Consider the following 24,982-nt stretch of genomic DNA (forward strand, 5'->3'; position numbering starts at 1 on the left):
TGAACATATATTTAATCATTCTTTTTATTCAAAATAATTACCTTTTATCGATAAACATGACTTGTAAAATTTTCATATTTCCACAAATTATTATGTACTATATAAGATGAATGACCAAGCGTATACATATATCTAAAAATTAACAACATCGTCTAACTATCAAACATCGATGTGAGTATAATCTAGCTAGCCCTTTTCTTTGGATTAACATTTTTGCCGATCAAGCTATCATTGGGCACATTAATTCACAAACGATATACGTATATCCACGCAACGAAAGATTTGTTGGTGCAGTTAGTTGTGCATACCCGTCTCGTTCAGTTTCATATCAACCTCACGTCATGCCCGGATCGGATCGATGATCACAACACCTACATATACACCACTCTGCCCTTTACGCCCGGGGACCATGCATCATATCGACAACGACGACGACGTGGCCTCCATCTGCACCGTCGGTTGCCTCATCCAACGGCCAAGATTAAACCACGTCACCTGCATATGCCCTTCTTCCTCGCCGGCCACACACAGTTCATCCAACCACTTGGCACCAATGCACGATCGATCGATTTATACAAATCCACCACCACCACCATCGCCGCCGTTATCCACTTCATCACCGGCCACTCTGCCTAGAGCATTATCATCGATCGTCGTCTACCTAGCTAGCTTCACTTGTGCTCCACTGCAACCAGTACACCACATTAACTTAATTCACACCTAGCTTAGCTCACTATATAGCTTAGCTTCGCTTAAGCTTAAGCTGATCTCGGAGAAGACGTACATGATGGTGGTGGTGATGAGGCGGCGGATGGCGGCGGCGGCGATGCTGGTGCTGGTCGCTATGGCGGGCGGCGCCACCGTGTGCGCGGCGCAGCTCCGGCGGAACTACTACGCCGGCGTGTGCCCCAACGTGGAGTCCATCGTCCGCGGCGCTGTGGCGAGGAAGGTCCAGGAGACGTTCGCCACCGTCGGCGCCACCGTGCGGCTCTTCTTCCACGACTGCTTCGTCGACGGCTGCGACGCGTCGGTGGTGGTCGCGTCGGCGGGGAACAACACGGCGGAGAAGGACCACCCCAACAACCTCTCCCTCGCCGGCGACGGCTTCGACACCGTCATCAAGGCCAAGGCCGCCGTCGACGCCGTGCCGGGATGCCGCGACCGCGTCTCCTGCGCCGACATCCTCGCCATGGCCACCAGAGACGCCATCGCGCTGGTACGTGTACTCCCGGTTTGACTTTGTTCAAAGTTAAACAACTCTGAGTTTGACTAATTTTATAAAAAAGAGTAGTAGTATTATTTTTAACTCAAGACAAATATATTATGAAATTTTATTTAATTATAGATTTAATGAAACTATACTAGTGTTGTAAATATTACTACTTTTTTCTATAGAATTAGACAAACTTAGAGTAGACTAAAATTAAAACATCTTGTAACCTAGAACAGGAGACACGCCACGTCACCATCAAGATTTATCATCATATATGTCGCATAATTAACCAAAGTTCTAATTAATTTTGCTGAGAGATGTGTGTGTGTGTGTTTGCATGGGTACATATGCAAAGAAAGCGAATCTTCATCTGATCGGAATCAATGGTGTGCAGGCCGGAGGACCGTCGTACGCGGTGGAGCTTGGGCGGCTGGACGGGCTGAGATCGACGGCGAGCAGCGTCAACGGGAGGCTGCCGCCGCCGACGTTCAACCTCGACCAGCTCACGGCGCTCTTCGCCGCCAACGGCCTCTCTCAGGCCGACATGATCGCCCTCTCCGGTCAGCCACACTAGTCTTCATCACTTACTGCAATTAATTAGTTATGAACAGCTCCCATCAATTAAACTTAATCAAAATCTTTCGACGATGGTTTTTCAATTTTTCTCATTCCTCTCGAGGGATGATCATTGAAAAAATTAAGAAAATATATAGATTTATGAGTTATATACTAACAAAGGTTAAATTCGAAAATAAATTAAACTGAATCTAGTATTATGTATCTATTTTTTTTATCTCTTAGAAATCAAATATGTTTGTGGAGTGAATAACTTATGTTAATCTATCTTATTTTTTTAAAAAAAACTACGTACTTAGGTGACATATACCCTAAAAAAATGAAAACACTTTCTCAAAATAATTATATCAATTATTTCTGGTCTTCCAAGTGAAGGCAACTATATTGATAATATATCAGTACATATCTACTCAGTGACTCTGAGAAATAGCCACTACCAATTACTGATTGCTTGTGCTTTAATGATTAGGCAACCAATTAATTGCAAAAGCAACTTGTTCATGTGTACTAAGTATTATCTCCTACTTAAGCATAGTTACTACATCTCCCATGCATGCATATTGCTAGCTTTTGTTGCATCTGAGAGAGAGATAAAGGCAACCAGATCTCTGTAGCTAAGTAAATATTCCCTGGCTTGCACACAATCCAACTCCTACCAACCATGCTTGCCTGTGGTTGGAACCATCTGCTACAACTGTACAAACAACCGTACAAATCCTTCCATCCATCGAGATCACTCGATCCCAAGCCCATCTCTGGAAAACAGCCCAACATGAAGAGACAAAACTATGTGCTTGCCCATGAGCTGTTTTTTTTATAGCAACATGCCCTGTCACGACATTCCGATTTGGACCTACTCTCTCCATCCTTTAAAAAAAGGCAATCTAAAAGAGGACGTGTCACCTGTCCAGATTCGTTGAATTAGGAGGAATCACATCCCCTCTTCCTCTCCTAGGTTGTCCTTTTTTTTTACGAAGGAAGTAGGTAGAATCAATCTGAGCCACTCAGCTGTCACATATCTTTACATACTGTCACTAAAATAAAAAATAAAAAACCGAGATGTCACTTCATCGATTTTCACTAGCCAATATGGTGGACGCTTCGTCCGCTTGCGAAAATAGATTCTACCCCAGTACAAATCCGCTTTGTAGTAGTGTGGTGTTACTCACTGCTACTTCAAAAACCTACTGTATTTTTTTGTATGTATACATTTGACCTCATTGTCATGTTAAACTGTGCAGCGGGGCACACGGTGGGGTTCGCACACTGCAACACATTCTTGGGTCGGATCCGTGGGTCGTCGGTGGATCCAACGATGAGCCCAAGATACGCAGCCCAGCTACAGAGGTCGTGCCCACCCAACGTGGACCCGCGGATCGCCGTGACCATGGACCCGGTGACGCCGCGGGCCTTCGACAACCAGTACTTCAAGAACCTGCAGAACGGGATGGGCCTTCTGGGCTCTGACCAGGTGCTGTACTCGGACCCACGGTCCAGGCCCATCGTGGATTCTTGGGCCCAGAGCAGCGCCGCCTTCAACCAGGCCTTCGTCACGGCTATGACCAAGTTGGGCCGGGTTGGGGTCAAGACCGGGTCGCAAGGCAACATTCGTCGCAATTGTGCAGTGCTCAATTAATTATTAACTGATGATCATCTACATGGTTGTTCTTACACTGAGCTTAATTAATCCAGTTTTCAAATTATTGCTTTCTTTTGCACAAATGTAAAGGGAAAACATAAGCAAAATTCAAGCCATATATAGATGCATGTAAACTACAATCAAAATGGTTGGTCATAAAGTTCTTTAATGCTATGATACCTCGGTGTAGTGATGAACTGATGAACATCATCTCCACTTGGTGGTCGAAGCTAAGTGGCCACTGGCCAACATATATGAATGGCGTGTATTTTTTTTTTCAGCTAGAAAGTGAAACATCACATCGTTGCCAATGTTGCCACGTACCAAGGTCATATGGTTGTACGTGAAAGTGTCATTGATCAGATGGCACTAAAACAAGCGGGACGTGATCTGTATGCGTACATTTTATATTGATGTATTTCCTCCTACATGCGTCTTTATTTAATAAATAGAATTAAGATCACTGGTGACATTTTTTTTGGGAGTAAATGAAATTTTTTTTTTATACTTTTCACCTTCCCCTTTTTCATTGAATATGGCATTTTTATGTGCTAGTAGAACTTTATTAACTGATAATCAGCCGTGATCAAATTGCACGGGACATTATTATATATTTGTTATTGTGAATATTAAAATTTTAATCACATGTTAATTAAATGTGTGGGTTAATTGTTGTTATCAATTTTAGTCTAAAAGGATGCTCATGTTAATTATAATTTGCTAAACAATGTAGTAAACTTCATAATTTACCGCTACTATATAAAATGCAAACCAGTCACTTGTCATCTCAATCTCACAAAACTTGAGATGCTTGATCTATCCTACAATGGGTTGGTTGGAAAATTTCCACAACAACTAGGAAGCATGACATCTCTCCAAGTCCTTGATGTTTCATACAACAATCTGAACAAGGACTAGTGATGGCAGGAGAGCTGAACAATCTATGCAGTTTGGAAATACTAGATCTCACCAACATGGAGATAACTGGAGATATGACAATGTTGATTGACGGTTTGTCGTCACAGTGTGCTGCAAGGAAAAAATTACTGGAGTTGCATTTGAGTTACAACAATTTCACTGGAGCCTTGCCAAATTCGATACGAAGATTCACGAGCTTGCGCATGCTTGACATCTCCTCTAACAACCTTATTGGAAGTATATCACCAGGGATTGGAGACTTGACGTCTTTAGTTAGCCTTGATCTCTCTTATAATGATATTTCTGGACATCTACCAACAGAGGTTATGCATTTGTTAAGCTTAGCCAGCCTTGACCTCTCCAGCAATCGCCTAAGTGGAAGCATACCTGCTGAGATTGGTGTGCTTACTAATCTGACTTCTTTGGTCCTACGCAATAACACTTTCAGTGGTGTTATCAGGGAAGAACACTTTGCAGGTCTGATAAGCTTGAAGAACATAGACCTGTCTTCCAATTATTTGAAGTTTTCAATGGATTCAGATTGGCTTCCACCCTTCAGGCTGGAGTCTGCATGGCTTGCATCTTGTCAAATTGGGCCTCTGTTTCCATCTTGGCTTCAGTGGCAGCACAAAATCATCGAATTTGATATTTCAAGCACAGGTCTAATGGGCAAGATTCCTGATTGGTTTTGGTCAACATTTTCCCAGGCCACATATCTGGACATGTCGCAAAATCAAATAAGTGGTAGCTTACCAGCGCATCTAGGTGACATGGCTTTTGAACAACTTTACCTCAGTTCAAACCAATTCACTGGACCAATACCTCCTTTTCCAAGAAAAATCAATGTGTTAAGACATCTCCAACAATTCATTCTCAGGAACACTGCCGCCACATCTTGAAGCTCCAGAGCTTCAAACATTACTCATGTATTCAAACCGAATTGGTGGCAACATTCCGCAATCTATTTGCGAATTGCAACTGTTGGGAGATATAGATTTGTCAGGCAACCTTCTGGTGGGTGAAATCCCACAATGTTCTGAGATCAGCTACAATTTTCTCCTGCTAAGCAACAATACGTTATCAGGAAAATTCCCGGCTTTTTTGCAGAACTGCACAGGCCTGCAGTTTTTGGATCTTGCATGGAATAAGTTCTTTGGGAGCTTACCTGCGTGGATAGGAGACTTTAGAGATTTACAAATTCTACGACTAAGTCATAATACATTTTCTGGGAGCATTCCAGCTGGAATTACAAATCTTTTGTCTCTCCAGTACTTGGACCTATCAGATAACAACATATCTGGTGCTATACCGTGGCATCTATCTAACCTTACAGGCATGACAATGAAAGGCTTCCAGCCTTTTTCTGGTGCTAGTATGAGTTCTGGTTTGGTCACAGTCGAAGTAAGTGGTCAATTCGGAGAAATATTATTAATATCTACAAAAGGGAAACAACTTCCATATGGCGGGGGACTTCAATATTTTGTGGGCATTGATTTATCAACAAACTCATTGACAGGTGAAATTCCACCAAATATCACTTCTCTTGATGCATTAATAAATTTAAATTTATCTTCAAACCAGTTGAGTGGAGAAATTCCCAACAAGATTGGTACCCTGCAGTCATTGGAATCTCTTGACCTCTCTAAGAACAAACTTTCTGGTGGAATCCCATCGAGCTTATCAAGTTTGGCATTCCTAAGCTACTTGAATTTGTCCTACAACAATTTATCTGGAATGATACCCTCAGGCCGCCAACTTGACACCCTCAGTGCAAATGATCCATCACTAATGTATATTGGAAATGAAGGACTTTGTGGACCTCCTCTTCAAAAGAACTGTTCAAGAAATTATACATTCATCCACAGCAGCAAGCAAGAATTCAAACCGATGACATTTTATTTTGGTTTCGGTATAGGACTTGTGGTGGGGATCTGGGTGGTATTTTGTGTCCTGCTGTTCAACAAGATATGGAGGATTGCTTATTTCCGGCTCTTTGACAAGCTGTATGATAGAGTTTACGTATTCTTGGTTGTAAGTTGGTCAAGCTTGGCAAGAGAAGCAGCTGAAGAATAAGTAAATGGTACTTTGAAGGCGGCAACGTCCAATGCCTTGGCAAAAGAACACAACGGGCATAGTTGTGTATTAACCTAGGTGAGAGGAAGATCTCAACAAGATACTAGTACGTGTTTAGCCGTGAGTGTTGTTTGTTCATCTAAATAAGGAGGAAGATGTTGTCTAATTCTGCTTATACATATTCCCTTTATATGCAATCATGAGGTTCTTTCATGGCATACATAATTCCATCATGTTTTCCTGCTTACTGTTGAGCATTTTGTGCTAGGTTATAAGATACTGGTAGACGATCATGCAAAATTTCCAAGGTATGCTCTTTTAGCTAATAATAATAATAAATTAATAAATGACGATAAACAAAGTAGTTAGCCTAACAGAGGGCACTCGCTGAAATCACTTCAACAATACTATGAATAAAGGAAGAATTCGGCAACACATAGCTTGTGAATGTGCATATAGTGCAGTTTGTGCAAACAGGTGGGTGCCAATGCCAAGTGACCAGTTTTTGGATCCCAGACATTTTATGAGCATACGTAACATACCTGTGTCCATACCGTGCGCTGCCCGCGGCGCGGTGGCCTGGGCATTTCGCCGAGCAGTTGGCGTGCGGCCGCGCGTTGTCCCACTCTCTCTCTCTCTCCATGTACTTACAGTGCAGGGCGGCACCCGAATGAGAAAAGAGGAGGCTTTATCGATCGCGGGACACGCACGCAAGCTGTTGGCGGCGGCGGTGCCGGCGTTCTGCACCGGCGTAATTGGAGCCCGTCGCCGCCGGCGGAGGACCGGAGGTACGGCCATGGTCGGGCAGCGGAGGTGAGGAGTTAGCAGTCGTCGCCCTGGTTGGGTTGGGTTTTGGGGCTTGGGCCGGATGGTCCTTGGGCTCAAGAGGGGAAGGGAGTTGAGCCCAAATTACTTGGGTGGGCCTGTGCTGTGTAAGCAGTAACTGGGCTTTGGGCCCAAGAGAGAAGGCATTGCAAGATTGGAAAATAGGGGGAAAATTCAGTGTTCGTGTTGGTGTCTGCGATCGATTGATAACTGACTAAACTGAGGCGATAATTTCAGTGTAAAAACTGCAAATTCAGTGAACTGAGAGAAGACTGTTTTTGTCGTTTTATTATGCAACAAGAACGCAATCTAACGACGACCAAAGTAAAATAAAATAAAATCAACGCGCTTTTGTTGTCAGCTGTCAAGCTCAAGTGGCTAGTCGTGCAGAGCAAACAGCCTCTGCGATCTGCATGGTCAGAAGACCAAAACTGAATACTACTCCCTCCGTTTCACAATGTAAGTCATTATAGCATTTCTCACGTTTATATTGGTGTTAATGAATCTAGATAATGAGAAATGCTAGAATGACTTACATTATGAAATGGAGGATGTAAAACATAAGAAACGACCCGTATTATTGCAGGAAAAGATCATTGTGGTATGCTGCACAAATGGAATGAATAAATCAAGTACTAATGGTCCCATTATGCTAATAAACCAAAATTTTAATTTCAAAACCTAATTTTGAAGTTGATTTTGTATTTTTTTTAATTGTGGTTTATTTTACAACATTTACTTTTGTATCACTAAGGATAAGTATATAAAAGTTTTACTTATACCTTCTTTTTTCTAATAAGCGGTATGAATAAGCAGAGGATAAACGAAACGATGGGGGTCCTTAGTCCAAGAGAAGCAAATATAGTTGAGTGCACATTTAGGCTTATGTTTCTTTCATGCCACAAAAGTAAAGTTTTATATCCTAACATGACATCCATACACCATCATCAGAATTTAGAAAGGAACCCAAAACAACAAAAGGAATGCCAATCTCCATTCTCTGATAGTTGCATTTGCGCATGCACTGCTTTGCTATTCTTTGGATGATAATCTGAAAAAAAAAATCTCCTTTTGTTGTTTCTCTTTTTTTTTTTTGTTCTAGTGGCCACCCCAACAATTGCAAGCTTTGGTTGGGCAAAAGATGAAGATCATCATCAATAATCTACACCGAATCTGAAAGAGGAGCCACTCGTTTGCTCCAAGTGTCAATCTCTAAGCAGGCCCCCCAAAACTGGCCTAATGTGCTTTTCCTTGGCACTTAAAGTGCCAAGATTAGTGGATCATAAGAGCTCTTGGAACTTTCTTATTTATATATATATGGTGAAAAAGTTCAGGCTTCAGAATTCAGAGTGGGGTGTGAGTGTGTCAGTGTAATCATCCATTGGCCCATCAAAGAGCCTAATTTAGAGAGTTGGATGTGATGATCCAGTGACTTAGTATTGGAGCATCACACACATTGAGTAAACTTTCTGTAGTAAACTTAAATGCAAAAAGAAGATTGAAAATTGACACAGCTAACTCTGAAAATTTCAGTTTCAGACTTTCAGTGTGGGTGCGAGTGACTGAAATATTTTTCAGGCAATGAATGAGATCAGGTCTAGCTAATGAAGCACGACTGTTTCTCAAGCCAACACAAATAGAAACACAACTTAATCTCGTGTTATCCTTCAAATTAAATAAAAAAATTTAACTTGATTATGCTTTCCTTCCTTTCCTCTGAGATGGATCCAACTGTGTAACCTGGTGATGTCAATGCCAATCAAACCATGTCGCAGTGCATGCACGTATGTATCAGATTAGCAACAGACAAAACTAAAGTTGGCATATTGGTACATTCTTTTTTGCAAAATAAATAATAAAAAATAACTTGGCTTGTACACACTGGTGACTGCGACCCTGAAAGAGAAAGAGATGTGATGGCCAAATCGAATTCCACTAATTAACGGTGCACACGCACTCACGCCTGAAAATTCATTCCATTCCAAGAAATTGGAATAGAGAATTGTTCTTGTCTGACAAAGCTGCAACTGCAATTGGGCGTCTCAGGATTCTGACTGTTACGTCTGAACCTTCATGTCCTGTTAGTTTCCGCATCAATTCCTGAACGAATGAATGACAGTGCTATCCACAACTCTGTAAATTGCAGTTACTACCAAGTAAATGTCTGAACTCTGAATTTACAGTTACATATAAAGGCTGGTATGCTGATTTCTGAAAATATCAGATGACCATATTTTTGCAGTTATATGAACATGATTATGGATGGAGAAAAATGAGCATGTGTTACACGAGAGGAAGAGGAAAATACCATGTAGTAGTATTTCATTTGAGCACATGTTGCCCAAGTTCTCCGTGTATGGTCATGCAGATTGTGATCAATCATCAAGATTTTGGCCCACAATAATGCTCTTGCAAGATGACAAGGAAGATCATCAACCAATCTAATTTAATATAGGAATCTTTACAAGGGAAGAAATGGAAATGTGAAATGTGCTGCCTCGTGTTAGGAGCTCAGGAATAGATAAGCTTAATCAGGCACTAATCCTGCTGCTAAGGCGGCTGTTAGCTGAATATTTTAGCTGATTAATTAAAATGGCTCAATACTACTCACTGTTACTACTACTTCGTCAGATGTGTATGACAGCAGGAGACAGAAGAAGAGATGGACTGTTAATTCTAACACGGATTTGACACCAACTGATCATGAACAAGTTGGCAATTCTATATATGCAAGGGAAACCTGATGGTAACTTTTTTAGATGATGACCTGATGGTAACTGGTAAATATCTTATCATTTGGGCCAGGCCAATAGGATATTTATTTATTAATTTTGGTTTTCATCTCTAGGATGAATTAATTTGTGACAGTAATATATGCGAGAGCTACTGCTAAAAGATTTTACTCCAGCCGTCTCTTTTTTTTCAAGAAACATTTTTTATTCGGTATAAGAAAGTCGACGTCGCGTTGTGCTTTGTTTTTATTCTTTATATTAAGAGGTCCACATCGGGAGTGTTTATTTAATTTGGCATAACAACTGGGATTTGAGAGTTTAGACAGATACTTGTACGAACACATTTTTTTTGTTTGTCACAAAAAACGACATTTCAAATTATCTGGCTCCATCACCCATTTTTCCATCGTCCATGTCTATTTCGCATTTCGAACATTGCTAAACGTATAATTTTAGAGTAGTGTTCTATTTTAAGCCACTGCCTATTAAGATTATAGAATACAAAACAAAATTGGTTTTGAATTTATGATTTCAAACAATTTTTTTCTGACAAAAATATATTTCCTTCTTGGTAGTGTTATTTTGGGAAGGTTGGGAACCCTTCTTCCTCGACACGTAAAACAGAGCCGGAGATTATTGCATAATTAATTAAGTATTTGTTAAAAAGAACTTAAAATTGAATTAATATGATTTTTTTTAAAAAAACAACTTGCCAATAGAAAATATTTGAAAAAACAATATGCCGTTGAGAAGTCCAGAAAAGCTTACGCGGGAAGACGAGAGAATAGAAGTTGTGAGTATATTTTCTCATCCAATGAACAACAACGAAAAAACAAACTAAATAAAGAGCACCCCATATGGAAATCAAATAAAGATCAACTGCCCACCATGGGTTTTATTCCCAAACTCAGTAAAGAGCTCCCATTTATAGCTAATTATTAATTTTTTTAGTGATAGACGACGTGCCTACCAGTAATGACTTAATGAATCTCAAAATACGTCCAGACGTGTGTTCGTAAGGGTGGGTGTGTGTGCCGTGTGTATGACCATGTTTCAAAAAGAATTTCAAATCAAGGGTGAGAAAATTGTTATGGTATCAGGCGGAAAATATGTAGTAAAAAAAACCAAACACCATCATATTAAAAAAAAATAGACGTCCGAGATTTGTCCACGTCACACTGAATAAAATTTTTACTCCAGTAAAACTTTTACTCTGATTAAATCTGGGAATAAAAAATTTAGTCAGGATAACGTGAACAAATCTCTTCGATCCGACGGTGTAGTTTTCAAGTTGGCACTAAATATTTTCGCCGGTATGAGTGCACGAATAACCCTGGCCGTCGGAGGTGACCGTGCGCGGCGGGAAGGAAGTGAAGGCGCGAGGTAGAAGACAACGCGACGTCGACGGATCGAGACCTCCTTCCATCCACGTGCGCGCTCCTCTTCCTCCGCCGCGTCCACATCCTCTCCCACCCCCACTTCGCCTATAAATCAAGCTAAGCTTCACGAGCTCCAAGAGAGAAAGAGAACGAGAGACGAGAGACATCGCCGGCGAAAGGAGAGGAGAGCAGAGAGTGGAGTGCAATCGAAGCTACGTACGGCCGACGATCATGTCGTGCCTGCTTGGCCGGGCGGCGGTGCCGGTGAAGCGTGTCTGGCTCGGCCTCTCCGCCCGCCTCGGCCTCCGGCGAACCACCGGTAAGTAGCTAGTCAAAGTCCACCGCCGCCGCCGTGCTTCTTGGATTGATTTGGTCGCCGCCGCCGCCGCCGCCGACGACGACGAGACTGATCGGTATCGTGTGCGTGATTGCAGGCCTGGGGAAGCTGCGGAATGAGGTGCGGACGTGCGAGTACAGCGACGTGCACGTCATGTGGGAGATGCTCAGCTCCATGGACGCCGCCGCGCCGCCGCGCCACGCCGCCGCCGCCGCCGCCGGCAGGAAGAGGCGTCGCCCCGCCGCCACCGCCGCGTGGAGCCGCCTTGTCTCCTGCTGCTGCTGCGCCTTCTGAGAAATGTTCATCCGATTCAGAGTCGAAAGGAGCCCTTTGATTCCTTTTGCCTTCTTGGATTATAACATTCGAGAGGCAGCCTTCAAAACGGAGGAATTTGGATGATTTTCATGGAAAATCAGTTCAATTCACTTGGAAAAAGGATAAAATTCTCGTGTTCAAAACGGGGAAGTAGGTAGTAGAGCAAAGATGTGCTATTTGCGTTTGCGTGTATGTATTCATGAGTTGTATGTACACATAAGCTGCTCTGCTTCTGATTCATGTACATTACTACTAGGATTATGCTCAATGTACAAAACCAATTTTGTTCCTATCCTAATTTTGTCGTGTATTGTTCTCTTTGTGTTTCTCCAAATTACATGGGATGATTACAAGCAAATTACTTCTTTTTTGAAGAATAGAAAATTGGGAAAATAATATATTAATTCGACGTCTGATTTGGACGAATTTTATTATTTATATCTCTGATAACGCAGGATAAGAGAGATGTGCAAACTGGCAGGCTTGCTAACAACCACCGTTATTTGATATTCATGGAATACTCTAGAGCACATTCATTTTGGTTTTTCTTAATTTGTAGAAAATTCATCAACGTCACATCACACATTCAAATATACTGGTAGTTGAATGCCGACCATACAGAATTCAACAGGGAAGAAGGCAAGATAGAGACACACGATAATCTGTGTATACTTGGTTTGTGTTTGTAATATTCTCATGATTTTTAGTCCTGTACAGTGATCTGATTCTGATTATCAGAGTTGATCAATTTGACGTGTGATCACTGATAACCTGCAGCTCTGACAAACACACACAGAAATACTAGTACACCCAGATTGTTTAAGGTGTTAATTTTGCAGTTTATATACTATGATTATTTTGCACTAGAGAACAGCACATCTGCCAAAGATCAAATACGACCAAATTGCTTGCCGACACAAACGAACATATTAAGCAAACAGAAAAATTAAAGGAATATCAGCCTGCATATAACAGAGTAACAGACAGACAGCAAAACAGAGAAACAAAAAGAGTGTGATGCTATCTTTGATGTGATCATCTGTGTTAAATACTACAATGCATTAATGTCAACGGGAACGAATATAAGCACATACTAGCATGAAAAAGACGGCATGAAAACCAGACTGAATGGATGATATTTCCTGGATTAATTGAGGTTAACATTAAGAGATTAGGAGAAGCATGGAGAAGCAATTCTGAACTGATGGTTTCAGCTACAAGTTTGATGCGTGTGTCACGGAGAGGCGCCGTGTGCCGTAGGCAGCGAGGCAGGCATACATGTGACTGATGGATCATTTCATATAGATGATGCCATTAGCCATTAGGATTAGGAACTCCTTTTGATTCCACCATGATCAATCTGTCAAGAAACAACACAAGTAATCCGTGCTTAAGAACCCTGAAATATCTTTTCTTTCTGGCAAAATTGCATAGACCACTCCAATTGTTAATCTAGTTTCGATATTTTACCTTATAACCTATTTTGTTACAAAAGCACATCCATCTAAGGCTGCTAGGCTGAAATTGTTACCTCCGTACACATAAATAGTTGATTCGGTCCATTTCTTTAAATGTGGATTCACTACCGATCACCACAGATGATCGCCTCCATGCTTACCCCTCTCATCGTTCACAGTTACCTTGCCACTTCAAACTAACCTGGGAACAAGCTCGAGTCAGACTCACCTCATAGCCACGTTGGATAAACCATGATAATGACCCTCTGTGAATCCACGTTGAAAGAAATGAGCCGAATCTAGTACTCACATGTGTTTGGTAGATGGGATTTTCCAACAAATCGGGACATAGGATGAAATCTTAAAATTAGGGTGGTTTGCAATTTTGCATGAAGATTAAGGAATAGTATACCGTTGGACAATAGAGGACGGGATCACCTATACATTTGTCGACAAATTTTCTCCTAAAAATTTAACAGATATAATTATAGTACAATTGTTATGTAATTATACTGTAACTTACATGTAACTTGTATTTAACTTTCAAAAATCTCTCCGTAACATGCTATTTCGGTGAAACGGCAGTCGTGGGAACAAATCCTCTCATATATGTGCACTCGGTGACGTTTTTCCTTCTTTACTTACACAAATCTTAAAACATATCTAACAGTTCAAAATTATGTGAAAGTTACATTGTAGTTGCATGCAAGTTATAGTATAGTTACACTACGATCGTACAGTAATTACATCTGTCAAATTTTTAGGAGAAAATTTTTCGACAGATATATAGCAAAATTGTTTCAATGGTATATATCGCCCTCTAGTATTTCAGTTTCTTTCAACAAGGCCTCCTAAAGTGTAAAATTTTAACAAGGCCCAATACAATGGTCGAACACGTCAGGCCCATTAAGCAAGAGGACTTGTAGTAGACTAGTAGTACATGATTTCCTTCTAGCAATAAATCAGAAAAGCATAGAATCCAAGATACTCCTATACCAGGAATGTACAAATAATCTCAGATCAAGAATGCAATCTAAAATATCACAGTACGAGATCATGTAAATAACAATCGATTGATCGAGTACCATATACTGTATACGTTGATCGTACGTAATCACGGCAAAATCGAATCAACCAAAAAAAAAGATACAAAAATTCAGTACCAAAATCTAACGCTCGCAAGTACGTACGGCACACACCACATGTTGGAGAATATGAACGTACACCCACAGATCACAACCCTGCACGTACTACTATTAATCATCGATCCATAATAACTAGCAGCAGCACTAGCGATTGATCGATCGATCGGTTGATGATGCAGTAGCTGCTACTGTTCTTCTGTTCGATCCATAAACCACTATCTTTTTTTTTGTGTTCTTGGAATCAAGAATTCAAGATCAATGGTGGTCGATGGCGGCGCCGCCGTGGCGTCTCGGCCGAGCACGTCGCGCCGCCGCGCCGCCGCCACGGCGAAGCCCAGGGCAGTCGTCGCCTCGCGCTACCTCCTCCCGTCCTCCAGGCCCGCTTCGCCGGCGGCGGCGACACGGCCGGCTGCCACGAGGCGGCCGGCGACGATGGCGGCTGACGCCGCGGCGAGAGCCGTGTCGGTCGCGTTCCAGGACGCGAGCTACTGCTTGGATGGCGGCAAGGCCAAGCAAGTGCCGCATGCGCCGTCGCCGGAGAAGAAGAGGGCCAGTTTCGCAGCTGGCGCGGCGGCGGTGCGGGCCAAGGTGTGCGACGCCCGGTGGCCGGCGTCGGCGGCGGCGGCGAACTCGGCGCCCTACGGTTTCCGCGGCGGCGTCGCCACGCGGTCCGTGGCGTTCGACGAGATGACGCCGCGGCGCGCGTCGGTGGACGTCCCGAATCCCCTCCGCGCCGCGCTGTCATCGGACGACACCGAGAGCGCGACGTCGTCCGCCGGGTCACCGGACGGCGACGCCGACGCCGACGCCAAGCTCGCCGCCAGAGCGCGTCCGTCTCCCAGAAGCATCATGGCCTCGCCCGCGCGGTTCTCGCGCGACGCCATGGGGAGCCGCTCGGAGCGCTTCGCGGACCACTCGACGCCGTTCATGTCGCGCACTCCGAGGTTCCTGGCCTCACCGTCACCCAAGACGACGCCGACGGCGCCGCCGCCGCCGACAACGACGAAGAAGAAGTCGGTCAAGTCGCTGTTCAACGGGCTGCTCTCTTCGCCATTCACCAGGCCGTCGCCTAAACAGCCACCTCCAACTAAGCCGGCGGCCATTTCGCCGGCGAGCCCGTCTCCGGCGAGGTGCTCGGCGACGGCGGCGGCGTCTGCCGTTCCAGGGAGGCTGCAAGCGCAGGGCAAAGCCGAGGAGGAGCACCAGCTGAGGCTGCTTCACAACCGCCATCTGCAATGGCGGCTCGCCAATGCGGTGGCCGGCGCCGCGATTTCTGCGCAGGAACTGAATGCAGAGGTGAGTGTGATCTCTCCTCTGTTCTTGGACAAAATTTATCATTTGAAAAATCACGAAGTGAAGGACCAAATTGTAGGCAAATTTAGATATATGTATGATGGAAACTAGTCAGTTTAGTTTTGTTTGTCAAGATTGTATCTTAGTTGCTGTCTGTCATCATGAATTAGTGCAGTATTTTGTGCACCTTAGCAGTAAACAACTGTTCATGTTTCTTGTTAATTTGTTTCCTTTCTTCATTGCAGAAACAATTGTGTGGTGCATGGGTTAGTATCCTCGGGATGAGCAAATCGATTGCGCTCAAGAAGTTGGAGCTACAGTTACTGAGACAAAATTGTAAAGTCATGAATACTCTGAAGGGCCAAGTAAGAATTCTGCTATTTTGGCAAATTTTTCACCCTCTGTTTTATGTTTCAGTGGAATTCATCTATTTGGCAAAATTTTCACCCTCTGTTTTATGTTTCAGTGGAATTCATCTATTGTGATTCGTCATGTTTTTCTCTAAGAAAATGCATTTTTTGAGATTTGAACAATATCGGTAGTAGTCTGGTAGTCTCAGCAGTCTGCACCAGAACACTTTTCTTTCAGGTAGTTACAGGACTGTGAGTAGTTGCTCCGTGCCATTTACATGCAGATTTACTTGCCTGTCCAAATGGTAAGCACATGGTTTGTGGTTAAGCCTAGTTGTAAAGCTGAAAATAATCATCTCTTTATCACTTGATTTCAACAGTAGTTACACCTAATATATGGACTAATGAAGCTGTACACGTGTACTAGGCAGACTAGTTGAAAGGTCATGATTTGTCCCAGATCATTAGATAGATCAGCCATTATGAATGGTAACTCAAATGAAATTCTGATAATTAAGCATTACACTGACTATACAGATGGCATATCTGGAAGAGTGGTCCTTACTGGAGAACAAGTATGCTAATTCGCTGTCAGGAACAGTGGAAGCTCTGAATGCTACCGTTCTTCGCCTTCCTGTCTCTGATGGAGCAGTGGTTTGAAACCTGACAAAACACTGATCCTATTTCCTCCATGTTTCATACAAGTTTGATTATATCTGATGTTTGGCATTGCAATCTCATACTTTGCAGGCAGATTTTCAGTCTGTCAAAAATGCTGTTGGCTCTGCAGTTGATGTCATGCAGACAATGAGAAACTCAATGAGTTATCTACTGCCTAAGGTGCCGTTCTCTCCGAATCATTCATGTGTTTCCTTTTACCCTTGAAAGCACAAATCAAATCTACATAATGGCATTGAGATCTACTGAAGTGATGATATGTAAAAGTGAACATTATAAACTACTCTACACCTTAATTATGTGAGTTATCCTGAAGTCATCTGCTTCTTTCTGTAGCTAGCCAGGACAAATGTGTTGGTGTCTCAGCTGTCCATAATTACCAGACAAGAACAGGTTCTAATGGCGCAGTGCAGAGAGTTGCTGTCCACACTAGCACTGATGCACGTAAGTAGGACATAATATAGCTTGATTTGATTCAGTTCTGATATGTATATGCTCTGTAGGAAAACTCATTTCTTCCAATAATCTTGTTGAAACAGGTGAAGTACAGTAGCCTACAAGGGCAAATGATTCAGCTGAGCGACCTAAAGAGGGCTAAAAGCGTTTCTAGTTCAGAGTATCCATACTGATCTTTAACTAAATGTAGCTGAGGTTGGATGACAGTTTGCAAGGTGCTTTCAGACTTTAGAGTTATTGGGTTTACAAGGAAGATGACTGATGTACGGCCAACGACCAAAATAACTGATAAGAATATACATGAGTCCAAAGAAAAAAAAAGGAGACATTTTGGCATTAAACTTCTGACAGATATTTTTTTTAGAACATATCAATTGCATTGACCCGGCTTTGGGGAGAAAGCCAAAGTTAAACATACTGAGTATTATACTGAAACGCAAAAACAACAGGCACACATAAGCAAATGCTGGGGCCGACCAGCTTACAAGATCAGGACCAAAAGCTGCTGTAAAGCAATCAGCCAGCAAAACCAGTCTAAGAACTAAGAGACGCCTATCAAAACCAGATGACAGCAAAGCTAGATTGAGTTAGGTAGATTTTGAGCCTTCACTTGCTTTAGCTTGTCCAGCACAGCATCACGCCACTCTGTTAGAATTGTGCGTTCTTCCTCTTTTAGCAACACGCTCCACTTCTGCGAAAAAGACAAAGCTCTGTAAACAACTTGCAAAGGTAATTTCACCAGGACATCATTGAAAACCCAATCATTTCTAGTCATCCATAAAGCCCAACAGAGACAAGCAGAAAGAAAAACCCAAATTATGGAAACTCCCTTTCCCTTGACAAGATTGATACACTCTCAAAGATCTCTAGGTATAGACTGAAGCTGAAAAGCTTTCTTCAAAACACACCAAAAAAACACAGCCAGAGAACACCTGAAGATTATATGATTAGTAGTTTCAGTTTTTTTTACAGAGTTTACATAGATCATCCCCTCCTCTCCACTTCCTTTTCACTAACTGCTCAGCACAAGGCAATCTCCCACGCCCAACTAGATACAAAAAGTGTTTAATCTTCAAGGGTATTTTGCTTTTCCATAACCCCTGTGTTAGAGTATATGGTAGTTAGAGTCATATTAGGATAGGATTGATTTGTATGGACTCCTTTCATATCTGTAATCCTTCTTTATCTCCTTCCAATGCAATCTTATATATACCGGTCCCCTGAGGCTCAATACAATCAATCCACGTTACATTGTATTCCTCTCCTCCTATACTATCCAATACCCTTCATTGCCAGATCCTTAATTCCACCAAAAGTAAGCATTCTGTACATAGACTTTGTGGTGAACAAAGAATCCTTAGTATAAGGCCAGCAACTTTTATCCCTCCCTTCTTCCAACTGAATATCCCCCACCAAACCTTTTAACTCCCCCAAATCATTTTGTCTGTGTTCATCTAAATGCCTTCTAAACTCCATGTCCCAATTGCTCAATTCAACCACTTCCTGGACAGAAAATGTTTTGATTGTAGCTTAACTCAAAAAGCTCAGGAAACTTAACTTTCAAAGCCACATCCCCATACCATACATCATTCCAGAAACTCACATCCCTACCATCATGGATCTTTTTTGTTACCATCCTAGAGAGCCAACTTTTACAAGCCTGCAACCCCTTCCAAAACTGAGACCCCCCATTTCCCTTGTAATTGAAAACGTTGCAGTTCCTCAAGTATTTTTTTCCCTTATCACTTACTTCTGACAGAATTATGTGCATAATTTTCTCTGCGAAGCTCAATGCTTGTTAAAATTTTCTTCTGCAAAACTCAATGAAAAGTTGCAGGCATTCCTCATGACTCTGGGACTGTGGCACATTATATTTCCATTCCAGTTTCACATCACTCCTCTCTGGGATGCCAGCTTGGCAAAGCAAGGTCCACAAACAAATTAGAACTTATATTACAAAGAAAAGCCCTTCTTGTTATGAAACTGCGGCCTAGTTTAGTTCCAAACTTTTTCTTCAAACTTCCAACTTTTCCATCACATCAAAACTTTCCAACTTTTCCGTCACATCATTCCAATTTCAACCAAACTTCCAATTTTGGTGTGAACTAAACACACCTTGCATGCAAAAACAATCCAATGAAGGCATGACACAATATCCAGCACATTATATTACAGGCAAACCAATGGTATACGAAATTAATCCAGGAAACATTCATGGAGTTCACATTTACATACAGAGATATATATAAACATGGACGTGGCGTAAATAAATACTGAATCAAAGACATATATTCATGATATATGATCTATAGATACCAATGATACCAGTATCCTGATATTGACCCTTTTCTTTGATTATTCACACAATATATTATATATGAAACATTGAACGTCATAAGAGGTAAATAAACATTGAAGCACAAACAAATATACCACCGGAACAAGCCAACACAGGTATGCAGAAAATATTCCAGAATGCATGGCGATGGAACATCAGCATATATACATATATGCAATGGTCCAAGCAAGAAGGTGACAAGAGATGCAATTTACTCCCTCCGTTTGATAACCTCTCATATTATAAATCATTTTGACTTTTTTCTTAATCAAATTTCTTTAAGTTTCATCGAATATGTAAAAAAAAATTAGCAACATCCAAAACACCTTTAAGTTTCATCAAATTAGTAAAAAAAAATAGCAATCCAAAACACCAAAATTTTTGATAATATGTTTGTTTTGTGCTGAAAATATTGTTAAAATTGGTCAAATTAACTTAAAAAATTAAGTTTGATTAAGAGAAAAGTCAGAACGATTTATAATACGAAACGGAGGGAGCGATACATATGCAGAGCAGGGAGTGGTAATTATATTACTCGGTCATACGCTGCTTCCGGGGTGATGCTCCTGCTTCGGACGCTCAAGGATGCCGGCGTGCGAGAGCAAAGCCCAGAGATGGGTGATGAACTCGCCTCCCTTGGCGAGCCGCTGGATGTGCTCTTTGACATTGTCTGACGGCGAGATGTAGAGCAACATCTCAGGCCAGAAGTCGGCCAGGACCTTCCAACGCATCTTCTCTGGCATCTCCTCCAGCTGCTTCCCCAGCTTCAAGCCACTCTCGAATATGCCCTTAGTTGGCTCGCCCTCCGGTGGTGGCTCATAGCCTTGCAGGGCCATGGCGTCGAACTCCTTTTTTCCACGTTCACGAAGAAACTGCACGGATTCCTCTCCGACCGCATGCAGCACACACGCTGTGTCATAGTGGTGCCCAGGAAGAAGCTGTGGTACGCACAGTATCTGGACAGCGCAGTGGCGACCTGGAAATTTTTCAGCTCTTCTTCATGCTGGTAGTTGGGCGGTTTCTTCTCGCAGCAGCATGTCGCGATGTGCCATATCAAAATAGAGGGCGTCTGATTCTGCAAGATGCGTGCAGCTGGGTCTGGGTCACAAGCCCATAAGAGGTGATGAGCTCCATTGGACTTCAATGATGACACTCCGTTCGTCAGATTACCATGACCAGCAGCAGCATGTTGCAGCAGGGACTTGGCAACTGCCTCCTTCACTTGTGGGGACAACTTGATAGGTTTGTCTACAGGGTTCTTCTTCTTGAAGGAGGCAATCGCTGGATAAAAATTAAGTGCCCTGTAGTCCAAAAGATTCATACACTTAATAAATCTACTACGTTTTCTCCCCAGCTGCTTAATCGGTTTATTGCGGCTGACTGATGCAAGCAACGAGTATTGCCCAAGCATGTCCTGCCAGTAGCTCCCATTTGACGACACACGCAGACCGATCTTGGTGAGAAGCTCCTTAACTCTCATCATGCAGCAGCTGAAGCCATGCCGCAATGGCTGTTGTTGTCTGATATACTGACAAACAAAAGATACTCTGCCCCAAATGGTGGTCCAGTAAAGCAGTGGCTGAAGCAGCTCTAGCAAAGCAATAGATACAAGCAGGAGCATGGTGATAAAAATGTCAGCTTTGTTGTCGCCCACAACAGTGGGTCCACCCTGAACCACAACAGTGGATCCACCCTGAAGCCAATGGAGTTTGGTTGTGGAATATGCAGTTAAAACTGTGAAGGCAGCTGAAACCAATGACCAAACTGCAGCAGAGGTTGAACTGTAGTAGATGAGAGCATACTTTGTGAAGAAGAAGTCATACATAAAAGCCAACTCAACCTCGATGACCTTGAAAGCTCTGATGTAGTCTACAGTGCCTGTGCTGCCATTCTTCAACTGCAGCAGGCCCTTGAAGACGAAATCACTAGTCTTGGGGTGTGCAGATTCAGCACATGTGAACCCAAAGAAGCGCCTCCGCAACAAATGGAATAGAGAGAAGGAGAGACAGGCATCCTTCAGGTCCGTGCTCAGTGACTTGTCGCTGCGGAGCCATATGTCGTCGATGCAAATGATCTGGGCATCATCATCTGTTGTTGTTACGCGTGCTGCATATGATGTCGCAGCTTCAATCTTGGACGTCTTGTCCAATCGCCAGTAGACTAGGTAACGGTAACCCTTCATGCTGCCTGCGTCGTACTCCCGTATTGGATGATTGGCGTGCTCCTCATGCATGTAATCGGCAACCATCTTGTTCAGGTTCCACGACACGCTTGCCAGCTGAGATGCAATAATCCTGTGGATGAATAAGTAGTCCTGCGCCGGCACCTTGCGTGATGATGGTCGCAGATATCAGGAGGACGTAAGCATGGTAGAGGCAAGCATTGTATGTCTGTCTCTGTATCTGATTGTTGTCTTCGAGGCTATATGCCGTGACTGAATCGGCGCACCCAGAAAGGATAAAGAGTGACAAGGCCCAAATGGGGTACATGCCACTCTTGGCAGCAGAAGACTGCATTGAACCAAGCGTGTATGTTACCAGGGAGGAGGACAGGACATAGGAGCCCATGACAGCCGTCTGGAACAAGGGATTTGTGCATCGCCGTCGGAGAAACCCAAACACGGCGAGGAATATAAGCATACAAGCAGCCAACACCACAAGAACCTCAATACGGATCACCGTTCCCCTCGGGCTCTTCAACAAGCCCATCGCATTTGACCAGGCCGAGGTGAAGAAGTCACTGCTGCCTTCATAACGAATCTCAACCGTTTCATAAGAATATTGAAGCTGCAGTCAGCATGCATGCCATCAATTAATTAATCTTCTCTGAGTCACCATACATACATAGAGAAGTATACTACATTATTATAATACACAACTCCACTTAAAGTAGATGTGTCACATCATCACCCACTTAATTCACTTAAAGTAAGGGGCTGTTCACTTTTGATGTCAAAATAAACCTTATCAAATTTTGTAAATAAATGTTGACAATATTATCAAATTTTGGTAGGATTTCTTTTGGCAACTTTGCCAAAAAAAAACGGTATGGTTGAAAATGGCGTCAAAGTGAACAGCCCCTAAGTGTATTACATCATCACCCACTAGCAATTATTATCTAAAGTATTTTAAATCACATGCAAGTTTATCGCATCATCACCCACTAGCAATATAATTATTATCTATATTATTTTATATATCATGCAAATATGACATATCTTTTGTATTTTTGTTGTATTTTTAGAACTCAACTAGGAAGGTAGCCCGCACACTTATGCGTGCATCTTATTTAATGTGTTTGAAATTTTATTACGAATGTTTATGATTACTCTATTGTAAACATGTTTTTCCAATAATTTTTTGGGTTTCTTTGAGTGCTAGTATTTTTTTTAATTACCAATGTGGCGTATGAATTCTAAACTAAATTACTTAAAACTGTTTTAGTTTTAAATTTATAAGAAAATATTGTGTCACGATGGAGTTGTACACAATGCATTTCTTTTTTAATATTTAGTTCTAAACTGTGAGTAACATTTGTCTTGTATACTATATATGTCTTTCTGGATTTTAGGATATATTAATTGAAAATATTTTCTATTAAAAATATGGCTAATACGACCACATCATCTAATTAAATGACGTGGATATGTTGAACTGTTGATTTATTGATTGTAGTAATATAGTATTGCAGTAGAAAACTAAAGTTTAGAAGTAAATGTTTTTTCTCAAACAGAGAATATATTAGAAAAGGATACTTTTATCGCTCCCAAGTTATAGTTTAGGGTTGCATAATTCGAATTGAAAGTATGTTAGATTTTATTTCCAAATTAATGCCCCCAAAAGTCAATTTTTCTGTTAGATTTCATTAGGATTTTTTTTGTTATTTTCATTATATTAGTACTTCTAAAATGTTTGAACTTTGCTATTTAGAATGTGTTTCAAATTCCCAAAAAAAAGTTAGATTTAGAAAAAATAAATGTTCAGTTTTCAATTTTATTTCATGTTTTTTTAAATTTCTTTTCTAGATTTTCATTCCGTCAAGCATTCTTTAAATGTTTTGATCTCTGCAATTTGGAATGAAAATATAAGTGGGTTAAGGTCATACAACTTGGCATGGGGTAATGGCATCCTTTCAACATTTCTCTCTCCAATTAAGTATGAAATATTAAAATAACAGTCATAATGTTTTTTAACTAAACTACCACTAAACTGGAGTGTTTCTAGATTTACAATGCAGTGTAGCAAGTTTTACCAAATAAATAAATATACAAATATACATGGTCTTTAATTTCTATATATAATTGATTTGATATATATGGCTGTTTCACTGCTATAATTGGCACAACCCATGTGTTTGCTACGATCTTGTATGATGTTCAACGCACGATGTTGGTTATTTTCAATCTGTTATCTATATATATGACAAATAGACCCTACACAGGGTACACGTTACGACTAAAAAATATATAATCAAAAGCTTTTTCTCTAATCTATTAGTGACACCATATATCTTATGTATAATTTATATGCTATGATCATCTTAGGAACATTTATTTATCTCCTAAAAGATAATTTATTCACAAAAGCACATCTAAGATCAAGTATAAGTAAATAGCCCCTATATGCATGTTAAGAGAAATTAATTGCTTCCTCTGTTTCGGAAAAAATATATCATTTTTTACGACACCAAATTAGTTTTCATTAAATTCAGAATTGAATATATTTTTATAATATGTTTGTTTTGCGTTGAAAATGTACTATGTATTTTTATAAACTAAGTTAAGAGTTTGACATTGACCAAATTTAAAATGACTTATAATCTGAAATGGAAAGAGTTGGTAGAAAGTCATTAGATGTCTAGTAGGGTATAAATAATAGGTTGACCAGTTTATTTAAAAAAGGTGGGATATTTTAATTTTTAGTGAGAAATTTTAGTATTTTATTTATTTAGTGGAGGCCTGAAGGTGGATATGTTCCACAATGTAAGTTAATACGCATGTTAAATTATTGATTTAATTAAAATTTACAGTAGTTTATACATGTCATAAATTGTATATATGATTTAAAGAATTATGATTATTTTAAAGTCTAATTTGTGTTGTTTCTACAGTGCAGCTAGAGGAGAAAGAGAAGAAAATCACGTGATAGAGGGAGAGCCGTGCTATAGGTAGAGGAGAAAGAGAGGAAAATCACGTAATAGAGGGAGAGCCCGCTAGATGTGTTAGGTATAGGTCCATTTGTGAGTTTATTTGCCCGTAA

General features: G+C 41.4%; 2 protein-coding genes and 1 pseudogene across 3 annotated transcripts; all 3 read left to right on the forward strand.

The window, feature by feature from the left end:
* The first annotated feature begins 417 nt into the window (after window positions 1-417).
* On the forward strand, window positions 418-3,602 carry LOC4342251 (peroxidase 50). The gene is made up of 3 exons (XM_015789854.3): window positions 418-1,216; window positions 1,608-1,773; window positions 3,031-3,602. The coding sequence occupies exons 1-3, from the start codon at window positions 785-787 to the stop codon at window positions 3,423-3,425; spliced, it is 993 nt and encodes a 330-aa protein (XP_015645340.1). The 5' UTR covers window positions 418-784; the 3' UTR covers window positions 3,426-3,602.
* Window positions 3,603-4,235: 633 nt separating this feature from the next.
* LOC4342252 (receptor-like protein EIX1) lies at window positions 4,236-6,528 on the forward strand (annotated as a pseudogene).
* Window positions 6,529-14,727: 8,199 nt separating this feature from the next.
* Window positions 14,728-17,727, forward strand: LOC107275857 (QWRF motif-containing protein 2). 2 transcript variants are annotated; one of them, XR_001547432.3, is made up of 6 exons: window positions 14,728-15,905; window positions 16,148-16,267; window positions 16,790-16,906; window positions 17,003-17,092; window positions 17,271-17,374; window positions 17,470-17,727. XR_001547432.3 is itself a non-coding variant. In XM_015790709.3 (6 exons), the coding sequence occupies exons 1-6, from the start codon at window positions 14,868-14,870 to the stop codon at window positions 17,557-17,559; spliced, it is 1,563 nt and encodes a 520-aa protein (XP_015646195.1). In that variant the 5' UTR covers window positions 14,728-14,867; the 3' UTR covers window positions 17,560-17,727. The 2 variants fall into 2 exon arrangements, 1 of the variants encoding a protein (XP_015646195.1); XM_015790709.3 differs by having other exon boundaries at window positions 17,267-17,374.
* Window positions 17,728-24,982: the final 7,255 nt, after the last annotated feature.

This window comes from Oryza sativa, chromosome 7, assembly GCF_034140825.1.
Source record: "Oryza sativa Japonica Group chromosome 7, ASM3414082v1".
Taxonomy (NCBI): Eukaryota; Viridiplantae; Streptophyta; class Magnoliopsida; order Poales; family Poaceae; genus Oryza; species Oryza sativa.